The 22,840-nt window shown below is 37.9% G+C and overlaps 3 protein-coding genes and 1 long non-coding RNA gene across 8 annotated transcripts; 1 reads left to right on the forward strand and 3 right to left on the reverse strand.

Moving 5' to 3' along the window:
- Nucleotides 1-136: 136 nt before the first annotated feature.
- LOC5514854 (carbon catabolite repressor protein 4 homolog 4) lies at nucleotides 137-2,995 on the reverse strand. The gene is made up of 5 exons (XM_048722758.1): nucleotides 2,680-2,995; nucleotides 1,968-2,280; nucleotides 1,325-1,590; nucleotides 905-997; nucleotides 137-481 (listed from the first exon to the last, which is right to left on the reverse strand). Exons 1-5 carry the CDS (start codon nucleotides 2,896-2,898, stop codon nucleotides 287-289), a joined length of 1,086 nt encoding a protein of 361 aa, XP_048578715.1. The 5' UTR covers nucleotides 2,899-2,995; the 3' UTR covers nucleotides 137-286.
- A 1,940-nt stretch (nucleotides 2,996-4,935) lies between these two features.
- Nucleotides 4,936-15,623, reverse strand: LOC5514855 (serine hydroxymethyltransferase, mitochondrial). 2 transcript variants are annotated; one of them, XM_048722753.1, is made up of 16 exons: nucleotides 15,475-15,623; nucleotides 14,130-14,294; nucleotides 13,969-14,048; nucleotides 13,632-13,747; nucleotides 13,387-13,471; nucleotides 13,114-13,195; nucleotides 12,902-13,024; nucleotides 12,744-12,812; nucleotides 12,593-12,663; nucleotides 12,413-12,471; nucleotides 12,232-12,338; nucleotides 9,860-9,959; nucleotides 9,363-9,406; nucleotides 8,949-9,060; nucleotides 5,395-5,502; nucleotides 4,936-5,191 (listed from the first exon to the last, which is right to left on the reverse strand). In XM_048722753.1, the coding sequence occupies exons 1-16, from the start codon at nucleotides 15,508-15,510 to the stop codon at nucleotides 5,061-5,063; spliced, it is 1,488 nt and encodes a 495-aa protein (XP_048578710.1). In that variant the 5' UTR covers nucleotides 15,511-15,623; the 3' UTR covers nucleotides 4,936-5,060. The 2 variants fall into 2 exon arrangements, with proteins under 2 accessions (XP_048578710.1, XP_048578705.1); XM_048722748.1 differs by having other exon boundaries at nucleotides 8,934-9,060.
- LOC125560672 lies at nucleotides 6,088-8,927 on the reverse strand. The gene is made up of 2 exons (XR_007306765.1): nucleotides 6,484-8,927; nucleotides 6,088-6,435 (listed from the first exon to the last, which is right to left on the reverse strand). It is a non-coding gene; the product is annotated as an uncharacterized LOC125560672 (long non-coding RNA).
- A 62-nt stretch (nucleotides 15,624-15,685) lies between the features above and the next one.
- LOC5514811 (disks large-associated protein 4) lies at nucleotides 15,686-22,045 on the forward strand. 4 transcript variants are annotated; one of them, XM_032384403.2, is made up of 5 exons: nucleotides 15,686-15,873; nucleotides 16,738-17,099; nucleotides 19,456-19,547; nucleotides 19,896-19,970; nucleotides 20,633-22,045. In XM_032384403.2, exons 2-5 carry the CDS (start codon nucleotides 16,772-16,774, stop codon nucleotides 20,960-20,962), a joined length of 825 nt encoding a protein of 274 aa, XP_032240294.2. In that variant the 5' UTR covers nucleotides 15,686-15,873; nucleotides 16,738-16,771; the 3' UTR covers nucleotides 20,963-22,045. The 4 variants fall into 4 exon arrangements, with proteins under 4 accessions (XP_032240294.2, XP_032240295.2, XP_032240292.2 ...); XM_032384404.2 differs by lacking the exon at nucleotides 15,686-15,873 and adding an exon at nucleotides 16,030-16,298; XM_032384401.2 differs by lacking the exon at nucleotides 15,686-15,873 and adding an exon at nucleotides 16,031-16,298 and having other exon boundaries at nucleotides 16,447-17,099.
- Nucleotides 22,046-22,840: the final 795 nt, after the last annotated feature.

The following is a 22,840-nucleotide window of genomic DNA, read 5'->3' on the forward strand; positions in this document are numbered from 1 at the left end:
ATTGCAAATAAACTAACAGGCAAAGTACATAACTGTAACTTTTTCTGTTTGTAGCTTCGCATCGCTATTGCATGTTGGGTATACACAATTTTCTTTTGGGGTTATAGTTCCTAATTTATATATCTTTCTCATGGAATAGATTTTCAGTATTTATTTCTCAGCCCCATTATCCCTATCAGGCGCATACACAGGGGGGTGCATGAACCCCCCTTGGTGGACAAAAAGTGGGTCATTTCACCAAGAAGTGTTCCTCTTATTTGTATATTTTACAACTGTTTTGAAGATACTAATACACCAATTCTGCCTTGAGAGAGAAATGATCAGAGGGGTATGTGTTGCTTGGTATTGCACCATGAGGGTTAATGCTGTCTGGTTTCGGCACCTCCAGAACTGAAACTGGCTCTATGTCTGCCGATAGCCAGATGTAGTCCAATACAGATCCCTGACCCAAGCAGTACGACGTGTATCCAGATTCTTTATCCTGTAACAAGAAAAGGGCTTGAGAACTGGTGTGTGTGTGTGTGTTTGGGGGGGGGGGGGGGGGGCAAGACAAAATTATCTTATTTGTTAAGGATAAAATTCTACCAACTGCTATTCCTTAGGGGCTGTTCAAAGATCCCTTTGGGGATACCCTTTGTTGTTCCTTTGGATCCTCCTATTCATAAACACATGATTTGAAGACTTATGACAGCACTCTCAAGAGTTCATCCGAAAAGATGTGCTCAATGGAGGTGACTTTCAGGAGGACTGCAATAAAATTAAGAGATTCTAAAAATGTGCTTTCTCTTAGGGGTAAGAATTGCTGTTGGCTAAGAATGTGCTATCCCTTAGGGATAGAATCTATTTTGATGTTGTTATTTTACATATTTCCACCCAGTCACTGAATGAGTCACTAAAGCCTTACCAACACTCTGTTGTAAGCACTCTTTACTTTTAGTGGTGAACTGGTTAGATGTTCCTCTATAAGTGAAAGTAGCTTTTCCTCTTCTTTGCATAACTGAATTTAAATAAAACAAACTTTTAGACAAATATTCTGGGTGTTGATAACCTAGAAAAAAAGTGGTGATTTTTTTTAATACTTTCAGAATTAAATATGGGTGAATGATATTCAAAGGAATAACATTAAAAGTGCCAAGGATGGAGTGTTTGTAAAAATCTTTGGATTATAGAAGGTAGTATAAAGATTGGCCCAAGAAAAAGGACATTTTAAATAAAGTTGATATGACAAACATTGATGGCGAAAGAGGTAGGAGCTGAGAGATTTTAGGGTTACAAGACAAAATAAAAGTATTATTATGGGAAATAATTGAATTGCAATTAGTACCTTATCTTCCACAGTAAAAGTTGGGTCTGGCACAATGTAATCTAATTGACGCAGTGTATCTTTATTTAAAGTTCCTTCTTCTAGTAAGTTGTAGATTGGATACTGGGGCTCGATATTAAAGTCACCACACAAAACATAAGGGACCCTATCATCTGTTGTTGACTGTAGCGACTGGACAAACTTCAGCATAGCCTGTGCCGCACATAGAATCTGTGCTGTAGTGGTGATAACATGCTTTCCTAGATGACATAGGCTGTGTGTATTACCTAACAAATAGAATCTGTTTGTTAGCAGAGTATGAATAACAACATATTAACATTAAACCCAACCCCCCCAACTTGGACAGAAATCTTGAGAAATCAGGTGATATATAACTTACAGTAAATAATGTGATAAAAAAAACCCAAGAGGGCCAATGGGAGTGAATACAGGAAATGTATGAAAATTCCCACAAAAATTAGGCTTGTGATGACAAGGTCCAAAATCTTGTGACACCCGCCTAATGTGGGTGAGTTGAGAGGTATGCCATTGTACTTCCAAAAACAATCTGTAAGTTATATTATAAACCCACCAACCATAACTTTTGTACTTCGGGGTGGTAAGCTCACTTATTTATCTATTACTTTTTAGTTTTTCTACTCACCTATAGCAAGTATTGAGCCGTCCTCAAGGGACTCGAGAGCCACCATCAGCAACACATGTCCAGTTTTGTACCCGGTCATTTTCTTATCCCCGGTGAGCTTATCTATAAAATCACTAAGCAAAACCATATCTGTTTTCGCTTTCTTAAATTTGCTCCTTCGGTAAAATATTGCCAATCCATCCAGCTTTGGATCTGCTTTCTTCATATACACGCCACTGTACCCCAAAGAGTCCATGAATTTATCAATAATACCATTGTAGTACCAGTCGTCCAGCTCTTGTAGACAAAAAATGTCGGCGTTTAACCACCTTATCTGGAGCAAATAAATTCCGCAAAAATTAGTGAGGTGAATAATGAGGGTCACGTGACTTTTTGGGTGGCAAACTTCGAGCGCGCGCTCAGGCTTTTAGCGGCAAAGGAAAGAAAAGCAACTTATTGGCCAGAAAGTTTTTTTTCAGACAGAGGTTAATTTTGATTTAAAGATTCTATTTTTTCGTCGCTTATCTGACTAGCCCCCCTCGCAAGTGGCCTGCTAGCAGTTATTTCTGTGTTTATTTTGGCTTGAATTTGCCACCCAAAAGGTACCTTGAGTTCAGGCCGAATTAGCATGGCAAAATAGTTAAATATTCATTGTTATGAATACTGAAAGCTGAATGCGTTTTGTTCGCGAATTGAATGTTGAATCGCATTTAGAACCGTATGCAGAGGATACCTCTTCCGTCAGTAAATGGTGTCTTCTAGAACTGATTCCATCCCTGAACAAGAACTTTAGTTCAGTGTGAGGGTACATGTCGGCTTGTGGGATATAGCAGTCGGCAAGTGTGTTATATGTGACTATGCTGAGTTTCCTACGCAGGTCTGGCTGTGGGGACTTGGCATGGGTTACTTGTCTGTCATTTGCCCATCGCTTTGACGATAAGTTAACCTCCATGACTCTTGCTTTTTACGACACGCGACCTCTATAGCTTTCAGATGTTGTTTCTATATCTATTGACGCTTCGCGCGGCTCTGGGTACGAGACTGGTGGGAAACAAACAAAGGGTTTCCCTTCAACTCGTCCCACGCATTGTCATCAGTTTACTTCCGGTCGATTACGTAACAATCTCCGATGATTTTTAACGGAAAACGCGAAAAATATTTCAAAATATTGAAGGCAGTGTGTTTATTGGAAGTTTCTTTGAGGATGTGATTGATAATTTAGAGCGGATGGCCTGTTAAATATCTCGGATTCTTTTGTTTTTTAACGGTTGAGGTTTCCGTCGGACCTCCGGAAGTAAACTGGTGACAATGCGGCTTTAAATAAAAAGCTAACAAAACAAATTACGAACGATTTCGCGTATTCGCGGATAAAAACTGTTCTGAAACTCTATTCAGGCTATATTGACGCCTGGGCTGGAGTTTAGTGATTTAAAATTTCCCCTCAACCGAGGATGATTTAGTCGAAGTTGTACGCATTCTTCTTTTCACTCTCTGGATGCCACTGTTATTTCAAGAACAATTCTTAGATCAACAACAACACACCGGAAAAGTGTAAATTAGTCCAGTTTTAGCAGCCTGCTAGCCGGCACTCCAGTGGGTTTATTCAAAAATTCCTGTTTTTGGAGTAGCGGAAATCAGTAGTTCACTATAGCACTAGCCTACGTCTGCTTAGCAGCAGCTTTGAGTGTCACGCAGACTAAGACTAGCGTGCATCCGTTTTCAAAATTCTTATTGTATAACAATACAATAACAATAATACAATAAAAAAAAGTTGAATATATGTTAAATTTTACATAATTAGAATTTTGAAACCTGATGCACACAAGCAATATATGCACACAAATAAAGATTCTGATTGACATTTCCCTTGAATTTCCATTCTAAATTTCTCTTTTTAGCATATTTCGACAAAAAATGTAATACCAACTCAAAATGTAATAAATTTCGCAACAAAATTAATGTAATAGCAACTCAAAATGTTAAACATTTCGCCAAAAATACAACATCCTACAACGAAAAATAAAATACCTTATGCCACAAAATGTAGACGTTTCTCCTATCAAATCAGCTAAACTTCAGAATACCCGTCCCCTTATTTTGCCTTTTTCTTGTACTTACTGGCTTGCTCTATAGAAATCGAGGTGTGAAGTCCCATTGTGAACTCTGTCTGGAATGTTTGTTATGAAGGAATTGTTAATCTATGCAAAAGTCGTTTCCGACACGTCAGATATTTACTTGCTCTTTCCATTCGACATTTCACTTATTTGCTTTACGTGGATCTCTTCATTGTTTGACTAAGCATGCGTAGTTACTGTTTAGCAAAACAGGTTTTATATTTGCCAGGCTAAAATAACAGTTTAACGATTACTTTTATCCTTAATCTTACCGCTGTTACATTACTTAATTTTGCATATTACTATAGTCAAACTCTTCCTTTTATACTGCTCTTGCTATTTCTATCGAAGGAATTTATTCTAAGTCATTTATTATTTCATCGTTGATTTTCTTCCCAAAGTCAATACCCGATCTTCTTTTCTTACATCATCCTTAAAACCAGTTTGACCAGTTTATTAATGAGATTAGTATAAATTGAGCAGCATAGTAACTAGCTCTAGGATTGTACTGTTGCGAGGACACTACACGGCAGTGCTCTAGGTTGGTTTAGTCAGGACTCTCTAAAGTTGGCTTCGTCGACTTTCCGGGAAAGAGATGTTTCTTCACTACCTTCCGAAAGCACTTGCCTTCTTACAGCCAACCTCCCGCTAGTCAGTGGTAGCTCTACCATTTGTAAACACTCAAGCGGTGCAATAAAGAACAAGAAGACGGTCAACCCTTGCTCAGCGTGTACGATCCCCGGCTACCCCCAATACCATAAAAGAACCACCCAAAACCTCGTAACATGTTGTTTTATGGAGAGTTACTCCATAAAATCTAAACCTGCGCATTCATTGTTCAAGTGGAATAACTACTCAGATACATCAGACACAGATTCATTGTTTAAAACTAGAGCTTCCTTTATTGATTTTGGATTGCCTGCAGAACAGGCTCTCTATTCATTATATCTCTCGGGTAGCCATACACTTGGGTAGACTTAGACAATTTACGAAATAAAATTTAATGGTTCTCAAATCCTGGCATCGGAAATCCACGAGCAAACTGCTCGACTTCTCCCCTCAGATCGGCTATGGCGGCAGAGATAGTTTGGTCGGATTTGATGAAGGGCAAGAATGTCTTCAGATTGTCACCTATGGAGAGAGCGATATCAGAAACGATTTATTAAACAATCGTAAACATTTGGCACGTTGTCGTCTTGTTGACTTGTATACGCGCATCAAATATTTGTGATTGTGTGTATTGTGAATGCCGTGCTTATGTGCCGGGAATATCCACCCTGAGTGTCCACCCTAGTCATTTGAGTTAACGAGACGAGCATGTATTTCAGCCCAACCTGTAGATTCTTGTGCGTCCAGTGCAATATGCACGCCTCTGTCAATGTATTCCACAACTCGCACAAAATCTTGTTCTTTGAAGTTGCGTGACGTTAACGCAGGTGCGCCTGTAACGAAATCGAGATGCACGCAACACTAAGTGAGAAACAAAACAAAAACTTTTTCTATTAACTTCACCACTACTCCTCCGATCCTAACACATCCATCTGAACCTAACTCTGTCATTTACTACATATTTCACAACTTATCCTTCGATCCCACCCACACCACGCTGTCATCTCCTGTTCACTTCACGAAAACTCTTCCAATTCCTACCCATCCACCTCACTATATCATCTTCTTTCCACTTCACCACTACTCTTCCAATTCCTACCCATCCACCTCACTATATCATCTTCTTTCCACTTCACCACTACTCTTCCAATTCCTACCCATCCACCTCACTCTATACCTATTCACTGCACCATCACTCTTCTAATTCCCTACCCATCCATCCCACTCTATCATCTTCTATTCTATGCACCACTACTCTTCCGATTCCTACCCACCCATCCCACTCTATCATCTTCTATTCACTTCACCACTACTCTTTCGATTCCTATTCATCTACCCAACTCTATAATCTTCTTTCCACTTCACCACTACTCTTCTGATTCCTACCCATCCATCCCACTCTATCATCTTCTATTCTCTGCACCACTACTCTTCCGATTCCTATTCATCTACCCAACTCTATCATCTTCTATTCACTTCACCACTACTCTTCCAATTCCTACCCATCCATCCCACTCTATAATCTTCTATCCACCTCACCACTACTCTTTCGATTCCTATTCATCTACCCAACTCTATCATCTTCTATTCACTTCACCACTACTCTTCCAATTCCTACCCATCCGTCCCACTCTATAATCTTCTATCCACTTCACCACTACTCTTCCGATTCCTATTCATCTACCCAACTCTATCATCTTCTATTCACTTCACCACTACTCTTCCAATTCCTACCCATCCATCCCACTCTATAATCTTCTATCCACCTCACCACTACTCTATTCATCTACCCAACTCTATCATCTTCTATTCACTTCACCACTACTCTTCCAATTCCTACCCATCCATCCCACTCTATCATCTTCTATTCACTGCACCACTACTCTTCCAATTCCTACCCATCCATCCCACTCTATAATCTTCTATTCTCTGCACCACTACTCTTCCGATTCCTATTCATCTACCCAACTCTATCATCTTCTATTCACTTCACCACTACTCTTCCAATTCCTACCCATCCATCCCACTCTATAATCTTCTATCCACTTCACCACTACTCTTCCGATTCCTATTCATCTACCCAACTCTATCATCTTCTATTCACTTCACCACTACTCTTCCAATTCCTACCCATCCATCCCACTCTATCATCTTCTATTCTCTGCACCACTACTCTTTCGATTCCTATTCATCTACCCAACTCTATCATCTTCTATTCACTTCACCACTACTCTTCCAATTCCTACCCATCCATCCCACTCTATAATCTTCTATCCACCTCACCACTACTCTTTCGATTCCTATTCATCTACCCAACTCTATCATCTTCTATTCACTTCACCACTACTCTTCCAATTCCTACCCATCCGTCCCACTCTATAATCTTCTATCCACTTCACCACTACTCTTCCGATTCCTATTCATCTACCCAACTCTATCATCTTCTATTTACTTCACCACTACTCTTCCAATCCCTACCCATCCATCCCACTCTATCATCTTCTATTCACTTCACCACTACTCTTCCAATTCCTACCCATCCATCCCACTCTATAATCTTCTATCCACTTCACCACTACTCTTCCGATTCCTATTCATCTACCCAACTCTATCATCTTCTATTTACTTCACCACTACTCTTCCAATTCCTACCCATCCATCCCACTCTATAATCTTCTATCCACTTCACCACTACTCTTCCGATTCCTATTCATCTACCCAACTCTATCATCTTCTATTTACTTCACCACTACTCTTCCAATTCCTACCCATCCATCCCACTCTATCATCTTCTATTCACTGCACCACTACTCTTCCAATTCCTACCCATCCATCCCACTCTATCATCTTCTATTCTCTGCACCACTACTCTTCCGATTCCTATTCATCTACCCAACTCTATCATCTTCTATTCACTTCACCACTACTCTTCCAATTCCTACCCATCCATCCCACTCTATAATCTTCTATCCACCTCACCACTACTCTTTCGATTCCTATTCATCTACCCAACTCTATCATCTTCTATTCACTTCACCACTACTCTTCCAATTCCTACCCATCCGTCCCACTCTATAATCTTCTATCCACTTCACCACTACTCTTCCGATTCCTATTCATCTACCCAACTCTATCATCTTCTATTTACTTCACCACTACTCTTCCAATCCCTACCCATCCATCCCACTCTATCATCTTCTATTCACTTCACCACTACTCTTCCAATTCCTACCCATCCATCCCACTCTATAATCTTCTATCCACTTCACCACTACTCTTTTGATTCCTATTCATCTACCCAACTCTATCATCTTCTATTCACTTCACCACTACTCTTCCAATTCCTACCCATCCATCCCACTCTATAATCTTCTATCCACTTCACCACTACTCTTCCGATTCCTATTCATCTACCCAACTCTATCATCTTCTATTTACTTCACCACTACTCTTCCAATTCCTACCCATCCATCCCACTCTATCATCTTCTATTCACTGCACCACTACTCTTCCAATTCCTACCCATCCATCCCACTCTATCATCTTCTATTCTCTGCACCACTACTCTTCCGATTCCTATTCATCTACCCAACTCTATCATCTTCTATTCACTTCACCACTACTCTTCCAATTCCTACCCATCCATCCCACTCTATAATCTTCTATCCACCTCACCACTACTCTTTCGATTCCTATTCATCTACCCAACTCTATCATCTTCTATTCACTTCACCACTACTCTTCCAATTCCTACCCATCCGTCCCACTCTATAATCTTCTATCCACTTCACCACTACTCTTCCGATTCCTATTCATCTACCCAACTCTATCATCTTCTATTTACTTCACCACTACTCTTCCAATCCCTACCCATCCATCCCACTCTATCATCTTCTATTCACTTCACCACTACTCTTCCAATTCCTACCCATCCATCCCACTCTATAATCTTCTTTCCACTTCACCACTACTCTTCTGATTCCTATTCATCTACCCAACTCTATCATCTTCTATTCACTTCACCACTACATTTCTGATTCCTACCCATCTATCTAACTCTGTCCTCCTCTATCCACTTCACCACAACACCCATCCACCTTATCTTATCAGCTTCAGCATACTGCGCCACTACTCCGATTCCCAATTCACTTTTACACAGGCCCTGCTTTTTATTCTCCTACCCTCCCATGCTAGCCCCAGACCCTTTTCATCTTCATCCAACTCCAGAACCCTGTCTCACTCCAACAACTCATATTCGCTTTACCATTGCTCCTTTTACCTAGCCTCAGACCCCCTGGCTTTAGTGCACTCTTGTCCCCAGGACAAGTGTTCTTGTTTGTGGTGATGGATGCCGCCTCCAACACCTTCTCGACCTTTGCACCATCAATGCCCTGCCATTGAAACCAGTGTCATTAGAGTTGCACCACTTATCCCATAGCATAAGCCCAAGCAGCTTTTACAGCAGCTTCCAAAAATCTATTCAAGATGAATTCAAATACATTATTGAGCAAATTCCATCAATGGACGTCAAACATTTTGTAACAGGATTTTTTTTTTATCTGTATAAGTCTGAGGCAATAGCTTTGATATGTCTTAAAAAAATAGCTGATTAATTGATTTGATTATTACAAACAATTCACAGACTACACTGCATTGCAACAACACTTTCTACATTGTTATCTTCAAAACCTACCTTTGGTCTTAAATCCAACAGAACCAAATGATTATCTGTACCACCTGAAACATACGCAATATGAATAAGCTAAGATTCCTCCATCTCCAAATTCTCAGATTGATGGTATACGAATATATAAGAAATTGGGTGATAGAACCTGAAGACAGTGTCCCCATAAAGGTTTTATAAACACTTAGCATATTTTTGGAGGTTTGAAAATGCATTTGGAAATCTAAACTCAAAGCATTTTCAGTCCCAAGATTTCAGTCCAGAATCAGCATCCCAACCTTAGAGATGTCTCTAAATTTGGCTCTCAACTACCCACATGCCTACCATGTCTACGTCTACCTCAGCTACCCGTGTCTACATGCACTGGTCACAATAAAGAAGGTCATCTTTATTAAAGGATCATCAATTAATGCTATTATATTCCGATACCTATGACTGTGCAAACCCCCCTTCCCCCTCAGCAAATTCTGGGTATGTGTCTGGTGTACCACATGACACTAACTAACCTGACACCATGTTGTATCCTTTATCTGTTAGTGCTTTTGCCATACTCTTTGCATTCCTCAACACTTGTTCCTGATAGGCCTTGAACTCAGGAGACAGAGCCTGGATATGCAAGACTATGTTTGGTATATAATTTTTTTTTGTAATGAAAAATATTACGGAACAACTAGATAAAAATCCTTCCTGCTCAGAGTTTTTTTTGCTTCAAAGATAAAAAGTGACTTAGGTTTAAGGCCTTTTTAAGGTTATGGTACAGTTTTATGTGGACAGAAATAATGAAAATTTTAATAATAACAGAATCCCTACATTAAAGAAATACTACCCCATATTCTGGAAGGATATTTATGGTAGCAATTTTATTTTAGGAAATATAAGCGAAAAAAGTTTTTAGGGAATTATAATAATAACACTTTCAGGTAAAAACTTTTTACTCTTGTTACAAGGGTGTTAAATACTTGGCAGGTATTTGATTTATTTGGAACTGCAGCACAGCAGTGAAGGAACCCGATTGGCAATGTGAGCCTCACCATTAGGTGTGAAGTGTCATAATCCAGTAAAGGGATTAATATCAGAAACAAAAACCTTGGCCAAAACATGCTAAACTTTTGAATTGATGTACCATATAAATTGCTCGGAATTGCATAAAATTTGACAGGCTGACAGAGCAATACCTCGCTGAAATGGCTGAAACTTGCATACTGCAGCTTTGAAATATAATCACTTCTGAATGAAACTAGTTGTTAACAAGCATGTGCTGATTGAAAAAGGAATTTAGCATCAGTTTTCATTCACAGGGTATATGTTACCTAAATTTTTCCAAAGACACCTTAACGTTTCATGTTTTACTGACATTTTTTCAAATGTTGCTTCAAACCATAGATGACAAACATGGGAAGATTTTCCATTTTATAATGATTAATTTGATACCTAGTTTGTATAGCTTGGATAAAACGTGCACATGTAATTTTCTTTCCGGGACCAGGTTGCGAAACTGTATCGTAATTTTTTAGGCCCTTTCTAGGTGATAGTCACATAAGCAATAAAGCAGTTGGTTAAAAGGAGCGATTAAAATACTGAAAGCTCTTTAGCTTTGATTCAGGTGGTGTAAAAAACATTGATAAAAAAACATGCTGATATCAGAAATATATCATTTACAAGTTGAATAAATTAATTAAGGTATGTAATGGAATTTCTGCAAATAAGAAAAAAACGCTGTGCTTGATGTGCATGCACCTTGTGTTAGATAAGAGTGGAGCCGTTTGCACGCATGCACTAAACCAGGACTAACATGAGCTTTTCTACTCCCTTTATTTAATATAACTGTGAAATTTCTTATTACTGTGTTACTAGAAAAACATATAAGCCAGGTGATAAAACAGATAAGCCAGGTGATAAAACAGATAAGCCAGGTGATAAAACAGACAAGCCAGGTGATAAAACAGATAAGCCAGGTAATAAAACAGATAAGCCAGGTGATAAAACAGACAAGCTAGGTGATAAAACAGATAAGCCAGGTGCTAAAACAGACAAGCCAGGTGATAAAACAGATAAGCCAGGTGAGAAATCAGATAACCAAGGTGATAAAACATAAGCCAGGTGATAAAACAGATAAGCCAGGTGATAAAACAGATAAGCCAGGTGATAAAACAGACAAGCCAGGTGATAAAACAGATAAGCCAGGTGATAAAACAGATAAGCCAGGTGATAAAACAGACAAGCTAGGTGATAAAACAGATAAGCCAGGTGATAAAACAGACAAGCTAGGTGATAAAACAGATAAGCCAGGTGATAAAACAGATAAGCCAGGTGAGAAATCAGATAACCAAGGTGATAAAACAGATAAGCCAGGTGATAAAACAGATAAGCCAGGTGAGAAATCAGATAAGCCAGGTGATAAAACAGATAAGCCAGGTGATAAAACAGATAAGCCAGGTGATAAAACAGACAAGCCAGGTGATAAAACAGACAAGCCAGGTGATAAAACAGATAACCAAGGTGATAAAACAGATAAGCCAGGTGATAAAACAGATAAGCCAGGTGATAAAACAGATAAGCCAGGTGATAAAACAGATAAGCCAGGTGATAAAACAGATAAGCCAGGTGATAAAACAGATAAGCCAGGTGATAAAACAGATAAGCCAGGTGATAAAACAGACAAGCCATGTGATAAAACAGACAAGCCAGGTGATAAAACAGACAAGCTAGGTGATAAAACAGACAAGCCAGCTGATAAAACAGATAAGCCAAGTGATAAAACAGATAAGCCAGGTGATAAAACAGACAAGCCAGGTGATAAAACAGACAAGCCAGGTGATAAAACAGATATCTGAGGTGATAAAACAGATAAGCCAGGTGATAGAGTGATTTACAGTACCTGCTTCAGAGCCACGCCCACTCCTGCGATGGAATGGTTATGGGGTCCACCTTGAAGTGAAGGGAACAATGCAAAGTCTATATCCCTTTTAAAGTTGTACATGATGTCTGAAAAAAGGAGGGAAGCATTTGATGAAAAACAACAGGTAGGTACAGTATTTACTACTCAACTAGCTTTATACCTTTCCCAGTCTTTTTGTCAACTCCCTTCACTCCAATACGATAGAAAATAAGACCAGCCCTTTAAGAAAAAGAGAACCAAAAAAAATTTAAACAAAGAGCAGACTTAAATAATAAAAGTACACAAAATGCCAGGTAGACTAAAAACAAACAGGAAATCAATTATTTGATTTAATATATACCTCACACCACGCAGCGTCTTGTGGGTTGTAGTTGTACAAACATGACAGTAATCAAAGGGGCTAGGAATCACCTGTCAAAACAAGGTTAACAACTATAATAATAAGAAAATAATATAATGAAAGGATTTTTAATATTGTATGCACCACATACATCTGCTGCTACAAGCCCGGCAATGTGTGCAATATCGCCCAGCAATACTGCATTGCACTTGTCAGCAATCTGGAACAAATCAAGCACTAGGATGAGATTGGCAAAGAAGGAGGTTCTGCATGGTCTTGGAAACACTAATGGATGTCATGGTCACTAACCTTTCTCATTCTCTCATATTCATACAGCCTGGAATATGCACTTGCACCTGCTATAATCATCTTTGGCCTGAACAGTTGGGCTGTCTGCTCTAGCACATCATAGTCAATATGACCAGTTTTCTCCTGAAACAGTTTGACTCATTAATTTTCATTGATAAAAGATTGAAGAATTGTCAGAAATACAAAAAGATGTATACTTTTTACAGACTTACATTTAATCTGTAAGGCATTGACTCGAAATAAATAGATGTTGCTGATATTCTTTTCACATCAGACATAAATCCGTGGGTAAGGCTGAGAACAAAATAAAACATATTACTTATAGAGCACAATTTTGATCAATGTACTTGTTATTACTTGATTGGATCACCCTGCCCATAACCTGCCCGCAAGCGGTTTAAGGGCTCTCATACAAACACATCTTCTAGCTTTCCAGCTCAACTAGAGATTAACACATACAGAAATAGATATGTTATTTTACTTACTGCCCTCCATGAGGAAGATCCAATCCCATAAGACGATCATGGGGCTTTAGCAAACCAGTAAAGGCAGCAAAATTTGCAGGAGATCCTAAAAAATAAATAGTTGTAATGTAACTTGTACAAATAATTGAGAATTTCAATTCATAACTCTTAAAAGCAGCAACCTTGCTTATATGAATTCTCATGGGTAAAACATTTTTGGACAAGCTGGGGTGTGGAAGGGTGGCTGAAGGCGTTGCGGCACCTACCAGAATATGGCTGCACATTCACACCCCATTCTTTAGGATCCAGCCTGAATGCTTTTAATGCCCTTTCTTGGACTAACTTCTCTATTTCATCAATAACTTCTGTTCCTCCATAGTACCTTACAACAAATATTGGGCATAATAAGATATATGAACAAGAATCCAGAAAGACTAAACAATTGTGAGGGGAATGAAAACAGCTCACTTTTTAATATTCCCAAAAATGTCAGATCAATAAAATTACCCAAAGAGCCATATACAGAGTATAAAATATGTTACCCCAAAAACTGGTAGTCAACTCTGCCAAATTAGTGTACCAAAAAATGACAGAATACAATACCTTTGTCCAGGGTATCCCTCTGAATACTTGTTATTCAAGCAGGACCCCATAGCCTGTAATGCTGCTTTACTGCAAAAATTCTAACAAAAAAGCAGATTTGTCATACATACATACACATATACCTAAACAATTCCACTGGAAGAAGACGGGAACAAAATTACTTCCGAAGCAATGAGCTCCAAGCCGCGTAGTTGGCGATCCTTCTCCCTCTGTATAAGTGCATGCATTTCTGGGTCATCATCCTGTAAGCTTTCTTGACCAGTCCAAACAGATCTTGTCAGTCCATACACCGATGGCTTGGTCAATTTGTGGAACTGCTGAAAGGCCTTCATGGAAAAAAGGCAGATTCATTGATAACTCTCTAAGCAATAAAATACAGTTATTGTCACAAGGAATAGCTTAAAGTTGGGCTTTCATAGCTGTCAACCCAACTTGGACAAAAATCTTGTGAAATTGGGTGACATTCATTAAATATGTGAAAAACAACAAGAGAGCCAATGCAGGGAAATACAGAGAATATATGAACACTCTCACAAAAATCAGGCTTGTAATGAGGTCCAAAATTTTGTGACACCCATCTAATACGGGTGAGTTGACAGCTATGGACTTCGATGTACTGTACCTGAGTTGAGGGAGAGTTGCATTTGAGGAAGCTTATTTTTAGATCGGCTTATAATTGGAATATTTTTGTGCTTGAGGTTAAGCATCCTTATAAATGAAGAAATCTTAAAAAAATATATTCGAATAAAGAACAAATAAAGAGCTAATTTCAACTCTTTATCTTTTAGATGGCTTGGAAAGACTGAAAAATCAAGATCCTTAGCAGAGGAGTATATTTTAATAACCAAATTAAATATCACCACTGACACTTTGCACTTGAAGGAACATAGCCATGATTTTGACGGGGGGGGGGGGGGTGTTCGTTAACCCAGGAAGCGGACCATTTTCTCTTAGGTAGCTCGTCCTACCTCGTAGTGGTACTTAATTTCCTTCATTAAAGCAAACCTTCAAGTCAAGTAGGGGGGTTCTTCTGAACCCCCCTGGCTACGGGCCTGACTTGGAAATCCAGTGCGGCCATTCCACATGTGTGGCATAGAGCAAAAAGAGTGTCCACATTGTATAAGGCCACATTCTTTAGAGATTAAGATGTGAAGTTGTTTTGTAGGACAATTGTGGTAAGGTATTCTGATGTCGCTCCATATCGTGCAGTCCCCCTTTACCACCCCTGCTTAGGTCATTAGCAAAACAAATAAGCGTTGTGGTTACATAAGCTAAACTCCATCACCAGTTGCACCAAGCAATCAGTACAAATTTGTGGATATGTTGTATCAATGGTAGCGTTATGGTTTTCCATGTTCCATTTTACTTTTAATAGCTAAGAAAGTGTTGAAAATGCTATTTGTTTCTTATCAATATCAATGCCGTCACTGCAAAAAAAGGCAGACAGTTTTTTTTTGTCGTGAGATATCTTTCTTTTATGGAGAAATGCACATTCCTTCCACTTACATTTGCAGATATTAGCCTTCTGCCAAGCCCTAGCATGTTTCAGCAGTTCAATCAGTGGTAAATTTACCGTTAAAAGGCGACAAATTGGACTACTGAAATCCTTCTTTTCTTTCCGAGTCTTCGAAAAGTTGAAAAGGAGCCCCGGATACACCAGCGGTAATAAAAAGCCCATTCCCAGTCCCCCAGTGTTCGACTTGCCCTCCCCTCCCATGCTAAAACACATTAATGACGTTATAAAATCCCTGAGGGGAAAGTTCGAACTTGATGCGTTTTGAAAATATTTGTACTTCGTGGATCATTCTTGTACAGCCGATGGGATAACTGAGGTCAAGTAGGCCAAACTCAACCTTCGCTATATTGGTTTGGGATTTGAAAAGAAACATGGCCAGCTTGAACCAGGTGCGTTTCTTTATTGTGTTGCGTTGTCTGTTTACAAGCATCGATATTGCATTTGTTATAGCGCAATAAATATTTACATTGCACACACCGCCTTACATAATTTGAGATCTAGTTATTGGGGTAATTGTGTAAAAATCTCAGCGTGTATGGTGTTCTATTCTTTGTGCGCTTTTGAGGAGATGAATTTTCCCGCGCTGTCGCTCTAACGTCGTTATTCAGTCACGCTTCTGAGTGGCTGTCGATTATACAAGTCGCCTGACTACATGAGCAAACATACAGGAAGTGGATTGAATATTTATGTTTCTACGTCGCTAAAAGCCGGTCAGCTGAGTTCATTGAAAAGTTCCACCCTCAGTGCAACCTTCCATCACGTTTCTGACGGGAAATGAAGGTTTCATGGACTGCTTAAAGCTCGAATTTGTCAGGTTAGGGAGTTTTTCTTTTGTTCGTTTGGCAGTGTCCGATTTGTAATCAGGAACCGGTGTGTTTGTAGACTTTCCGAAATTTTAAGTGCTGCTTGGCCTGTAAGCATATTCACCTAATTGCCAGTCATACTTTTTATTCTCTTTGTAGCCGCTATCCTTGGAGATACGTCTTTGCAATAAATTATTCACCGATTACCTCATCTTTAGGCGAAACTAGTGTGTACGACTGCACTAGTCACGAGGTCTACCGGCGACAAATTTACTGTCTTCGTTCCGCCCGATAGAAGCCATACAATACGACGAATTGTTCTGATTTGGGGATTATTACCTCTACTGGTACATAACACGCCATCTTGGTCGAATAATGGGCTACAAATGCGTGTGTTAGAGCGCTGTTTTGGAGTGTATTTCGTAGACGTCTTTCTTTGTTTGATTTCAGCTGATTGAACATTGGGCACAATTCAGCGCTCGCAATGAGCCTTCCTTTGCACCAAATGCGGACTGGTCATGGTAGATATAAGACGGAAATTATCATTATACTAAGAAAAGGGAAAAGAACTTCACCAATGATGAACACAGGCAAGGAAAATGTCTCTCCGTCTGCAATTAGTAGCCCAATCTTGGCGGAACGCGAGCTGGATTGTCTAAATGAGAACTTCCAAAAGGGTCTTGATTTGAATGGAGTTGTCGAAAAAGATGGCCGCCATTTCCTTGAAGTTATGAAAAAAGAAGCAGAAAGAATGACAAGAGTTTGCGAGACATTAGATAAAGATATCAGCGAGAGTTCCGCGACTGAGGAAGGTTTGTTGTGCATGTGTGTAATGCCGTTTGTCACCCATAAAAGACAACAATCACATTGCAGAGATCATAATTGAAATGAAATCTTCTGCTGTTGTTGTATCATTCAAACATTGCTATGATTGTATTTATCCTGGCAATGTTACAAGGAGCATTACTTAAGTATTATATTTCCTCCTTTCCTTGAAAAAATGAAAGGACACATAATTAGTTCCTTTTAGTCCCCATACATTCTATCCTTTAACCACACTCTAATTATCCTCGAGCTCTATAGAATATTATTGATACATTTTGTTTTCCCTCTCTTTAATTGATTTTACCACTAACCTCGTGTTTCGTATCAAATTTGTAGTTTTATTTTATTTTGGACCATGCCTACTTAATTGCTGCATGGTAGATGATATTATTTACATCATACACATGGCACCTGTTATCAACATTTTATTCGGATTTTGTAATTTTTGGCACAGCCGAGATTAGAGGTTATTACACCCAGAAAAGAGATATAACGTTCAGAGGATATAAATTTCAATGGTTTTTACATGTTCCAATTTCCATGCACACACTGTGCTTTTTTTTTTACAAATGTGCATGCATGCAACCACATTCTCACTTAAAATGACTGAGTGCATATTAATGTGAATGTGGTTTTGTGTATAGCTTGATAATATAAACCTTTGGTAAAAACATGTCATAGAGGGAATTCAACACCCAAAATAGCACCCCAAACAACTACAGAACATGTTTGGAGTTGCATCTTCAATACTTCTAATTCCACTTGGTTTTAGGTTGTTAGTCTATTTTACTGCGAAATTAGAGTGAGTTTTCAAGTTGAGTTTCTAAACAGTTTGGAATGCTATCACAACATGTCTACAATAGGTTTATGAGTGTAAAGAAACCATATCATATAACCTACATGATAACCTACTTGTCGTGGATTATTGTCAGTTAATATTGATCATTTTCCTATATTTTTCATCATTGTGTTGTTTATAGACAAGGAGACATAAGATGCTACCAAGAGCTTTCATATAAAGCATCATTTGCAGATTCTTAGCATTCAACTTTGTAATGAATTCAATAGGCAACAATAATTGTTTGCCTGGCTCTTATGATAATGCTCAGATAAAACAAGACATAGCTTTCGTATCATTGAGGAGGTTTAATTGAAAGGCCAGGAAGTTGTGCAATTTACTAATGATTAAAAAAAAAGAAACAGCCTCTGTTGGAGGATGTTCTGACATTGTTCGTCTAGTGTAGGATTTCTAAAGGGAGCATTCTTTCCCTGTTGGATATTATTTTATGCAATAGAGGCAATTGTTTGTTCAGGAAAGAAAGCCTTTATTCTATTGTTTTAAACCCTACACTAGATTTGAAACCCAAGGAAGTTTTTATTTCTTAATCTTAGTATTACTGAGACGGATTTCTTATAGATTCTGTGATGCTTCCTGTACCCCACCAGTTAAGTAAATTATCATGTATTCCCTGGATGGTAGCACAGCAGTATTAGGAAATGGTTTAATTTATTGCATTTTGAATTGGAAAACTCTTGTTTGCCTGCAAAATTGGAATTTTCTAGATCCCGAGAAGAGGTTCCTAGTGGCAACAGGGACATCTCAAAAGAATTTTTCATTCCCTATTTTTTTTACCATGACTCATTATTGAAAGAAAACAGCATCAGCACACTTTGAAAATTGCTTTCATTATTTTTAATCAGCATAAATAATGGCAACGTGGTCATTGCTATTTTCTATGACTACAGTAAGCCTTGACTACCAAAAATAGTCATGTTAGCTAAACTAGAGTAGCAAGTCATATATAAGCTCTTGCTATCCTTATGTTTTGTAAAACTAAGAGCGTTTTTTAAAAACCATTTTCCTATTATTCCTTCTAAATGAAAAAAATTTTTTTTTGAAATGTTTGTATCATATTTTATATTGAAGAGAAGATGTCTCTGTCATATTTTTGTGTTAATTTTGTACAACATCATTTTATCATTTTCTGCAGTATTGCATTGTTTGCAGTTGATTTTAGCCAGACTTTCTCTACAGACACCTTAATATTGATACCTGAAAAAAGTACCAAGGATAGAAATTTTGCCAACCAAAAATACCAGATCCTGAACTGTATACTCATAGACATACCAATGATAGAAGCTTACTGTACCAATGCCAAAAATATCCTAATATTTGATCACTTCCCTGGGGGAGAGAGATAAAGGAATTGTTGATTAATAGTGCACAGGACTTGTTGTCACTTTATCATTTAATGACCTCATAGGAACACTCATTCTAACTATTTTATAAAATGGTTTCAGGAATGATTTGTTTGTTCATATGTTTGTTTGTTTGCTTTGAAGTTTGTGGCAAGGTGAGAGCCGCAATTGGAAAATCTAAACTATTGACAACGAAGAAGTTCAAGCAGTTCAAAGGGTTATGTGAATGCAACCTGGTAAGTATAGCACATACTTTACCAGGTTTGCTTTCTTAGAGGACATGTTCCCACCAACATCAATTCTCATTTGGAAAGTGGAAGTTTGGAACAAAAAGCAAAATGAGCTTTAAAATCATGAAAATAGATCATTTAGCTAGGTACTTAGCTACAGTGGGTACTTTTCATATGTCCCTTTTCATAGAATACTATTTGGCTTTTCCAAGCAATGCAAGGCAAAAATAAAGTCTCCTAAAACTTTTTCATTAAAACTCTTCATTAATACTCTTCATTAATACTCTTTAATCATCTTTTAGGTGGGGCTACTGGAAGTAAAGGTTTTTGCATTAATCTCATTTTTGTTTTAAGGGAATTGGAGATCTAAATGGTATCAGGCCAACCAATGCAGACCTTGCTGGATTCTGGGACATGGTTATGATTCAGGTATAGACAAATAGTTTCTTTATACCCCTATTTCAAATGTTGCACTTGGAAATCAACCCACAGTGCTTCATGGGTGATGTGTAAATGGCTGAACCCTGATGATTGAAAGCCATAAGAATGTTTGTAGGAACACAAACAATAATTCTACACCTTTTGAAGCCTGGATTTGTTTTTATTTATTTGATACTCATGCATTACTGTAGGTAGATACATGGATTTTCACCTTATTTGGAATAGGAGTATACAGGAAATTTGGCTTAGCAAATAACAGTTTTACCACCGAAAGGTAAACAGGTCTCAAATATATTTCTGTGTAACAGCTAAGAGCCAATGGAATGAGATCGTTTTGAGGGTAGGCATGTGGAGTAGTTTAGAACCTGATCCTTAGTGCATGCCTGTTTAGATCAGGCATGGAACTGGCCTCGCTGTACCAGCTGTACCATTTTAAATAAAAAAATATTAAAATATAATAAAATTCACAATTTTCTGCATTGTTTATGTAGTATTTATTTTTACTACATACTTTGTGTACAAGTATATTTAAGTGTACTATGTGAGGTCTACAGAATTTTTTTTATAGGTTAGAAACTTCTTCATTTTCTAAGAGGTCAGATGACAAGGTTGTGAAATTTTGATCCTGATAAATGCATTTTTTTTTTCAGGTTGATGATGTTAATTCCATGTTTGAGGCATTAGAGGAACTTAGACAAAATGATTGGCAAGAGAAGTTCAAACCAGCAGAAAATGGAGATGGACTTACTAGAACACCTTCTTTATCTAAAAAAGCCTCTTCACTGACTAGGCAACCTTCATTTGGTAAGGTTCCATTGACAAGACAAAGATCCAAAGAAGAAGTAAAAGAAGTAGAAGCAAAGCAAAGAGCTGCTGCCAGGCAGAGGTTGGCCGCTGCTAAAAGAGCAGCCCGAAAAAAAGCAAATCGGAACAGTAATCCTCTGGACAATGTGGAAATATTCTGTTCCCCACATAAATGAAAAAAACAACAACAGATAAATATATCATCAAAGAAAAGAATAATTTAATACTATTTGAAAGGTGTGTACAAAGAAGTTAGTTTTAGTTTATATCTACAGCCATGCCTAGCCATGTTTGGGCATCTAGCCAAAAAGGAGAAATTGCCAGATACCATGAGCGAGGAAGATAGTGTTATGTGATAGAATGTATTTGGCTGCCCTGACAGGCGTTTGAACTGTATAAATGCGATTGAGCATTTTCATTTGCTTATGTCTATATTTCAAGTGGTTTTCATTAACATGTGATCAATAAATCAAAATCAATGAAGAAAGGAGCCCAATAAAGAGTAATAATATTTCATAGTGTATTTTCGTGGTTAAAGAAAACCACTAATTCATAGTTTGCATTTCAGAAAAATAGCAAGCAAGCATTGCTTTGATATGATTTTTTTATGTACAGAGATAAAAGGGTTAGTAAAGCACTGAAAAATTCTGTACAGAAAAAAATAATTAGCATGAAATTTTGTAGGTGAAGAATAAGAAAGTTCATTTGCCACTTGTAGTTTTGTATAATTGCCATCCCTGCGACCATCTCCATGCCATCTCCACGATTGAACCGCTAAAATGGCTGGCAAACTTCTATTTATTAGTAACTATTATTTGTAGAATAGCGAGTTCTGTTCAGTGTTCTTATGTTGTTTTGATTATTTTATCAATTTGTTGTATACTCCTATTTAAAAAAGAAACGTTGCCAATTCAAATGGCAAATGCTAGTCCATTGCCTATTGTATTGATGATTTGTAAGAATGAAGATAATAAATTAACATATCGTATGATTTTTTCGGGTATTCTGTAGAAATAAGAGCAATTTCTTTTTTCACGAAGAACTGCTTATTTACATTTTCCATTTGCTAATTGCAACGTTTTTTTTAATAGGAGTGTAAGAGCTTCAACAAGTTGATGGCTATTAGGAAGGGTTACAGGACCATATTTGAATTTGACTGATAAGAATGTTTGCCCGTCCTAAATGTCTGTGATTAAACATTTTGTCTGGTCAGTTCTTCATACTGGTTAATCGTTTCAAAATAAACATTGTTGCTTATGCTTGGCCATAGTTTACTTGTCTCCTCTGTGTTGCTACAGTCTCTGATGACTCCTAGGAACAACCCATCAACAGATACATTGAGGCACTAGGCCACAAATGCAGGCCCATAGCCAGGAGTTCATTCCCCCATTTAGCAGTACTATTCCTAGCTAGCAGTGGTATTTATTTTTCTTTCATTTGAGTGGATCTTCCAGTCAAGTGGGTTGGTTCTTCCAAACCCCTTAAACCTCTCCTTGGTTACAGACTTGAAATGTCTCAAAGGTGGGGGACTGCAGAAGAATACGATGTCATAACTAGGGGTGACAATCTTCAATTAAAATTTACCAAAGGGAATTGTCCAGATGATTGGTTTTAATTAACACATGGAACAGAGTGGTTTTCAAAATCCTGTACAACAATATGTAATTGCCAAGCCAGAACAAAAGAGAACAATGACATTACAGTGTACTAAATAAACTAAAAAGTGTTTCACAGGTTTTTGAAAACCACTCTATTGCATTAAGCATAAATAAACTTTGTCTTTTTTTAGTAGTATTACTTTGTTACTGTTTGGAAAGAGGATTATCCTTCAGGAAATTACCTACTTTTGTCGGCCATGGGAGGAGGGGGTTTGGTCAGAGGGCAGAAGAGAGAATAGCATAACCTTTTGTTCCTTTTTATTTTGTAAAAGCTATGGTACAATAACAAAAAAAATTCCATACAGCTGGGAACTATTGTACAACTACAAAATTAATGTTGTATTTTAAGTATCATTTCCTATTATGGAACTTAGTTTAAATCTATTAAACATTAAA

The sequence above is a fragment of the Nematostella vectensis genome, chromosome 2 (assembly GCF_932526225.1).
Source record: "Nematostella vectensis chromosome 2, jaNemVect1.1, whole genome shotgun sequence".
In the NCBI taxonomy this organism is placed as follows: Eukaryota; Metazoa; Cnidaria; class Anthozoa; order Actiniaria; family Edwardsiidae; genus Nematostella; species Nematostella vectensis.

What these genes read in the sequence shown, in the direction of transcription:
- LOC5514811 (XM_032384403.2), top strand. Translation starts at nt 16,772, where the DNA reads ATGAGCCTTCCTTTGCACCAAATGCGGACTGGTCATGGTAGATATAAG. An exon ending in GGTTATGTGAATGCAACCTG is followed by an intron (nt 19,548 to 19,895) that starts GTAAGTATAGCA and finishes TTTTGTTTTAAG; the next exon opens with GGAATTGGAGATCTAAATGG. An exon ending in GGGACATGGTTATGATTCAG is followed by an intron (nt 19,971 to 20,632) that starts GTATAGACAAAT and finishes TTTTTTTTTCAG; the next exon opens with GTTGATGATGTTAATTCCAT.
- LOC5514854 (XM_048722758.1), bottom strand. Translation starts at nt 2,898, where the DNA reads ATGGAGGTTAACTTATCGTCAAAGCGATGGGCAAATGACAGACAAGTA. An exon ending in ACCATTTACTGACGGAAGAG is followed by an intron (nt 2,281 to 2,679) that starts GTATCCTCTGCA and finishes TATTTGCTCCAG; the next exon opens with ATAAGGTGGTTAAACGCCGA. An exon ending in GTGCTTACAACAGAGTGTTG is followed by an intron (nt 482 to 904) that starts GTAAGGCTTTAG and finishes TTCTTGTTACAG; the next exon opens with GATAAAGAATCTGGATACAC.
- LOC5514855 (XM_048722748.1), bottom strand. Translation starts at nt 15,510, where the DNA reads ATGCTAGGGCTTGGCAGAAGGCTAATATCTGCAAAT. An exon ending in TGGAGCTCATTGCTTCGGAA is followed by an intron (nt 14,049 to 14,129) that starts GTAATTTTGTTC and finishes CTTTTTTGTTAG; the next exon opens with AATTTTTGCAGTAAAGCAGC. An exon ending in GAGGGATACCCTGGACAAAG is followed by an intron (nt 13,748 to 13,968) that starts GTATTGTATTCT and finishes ATTTGTTGTAAG; the next exon opens with GTACTATGGAGGAACAGAAG.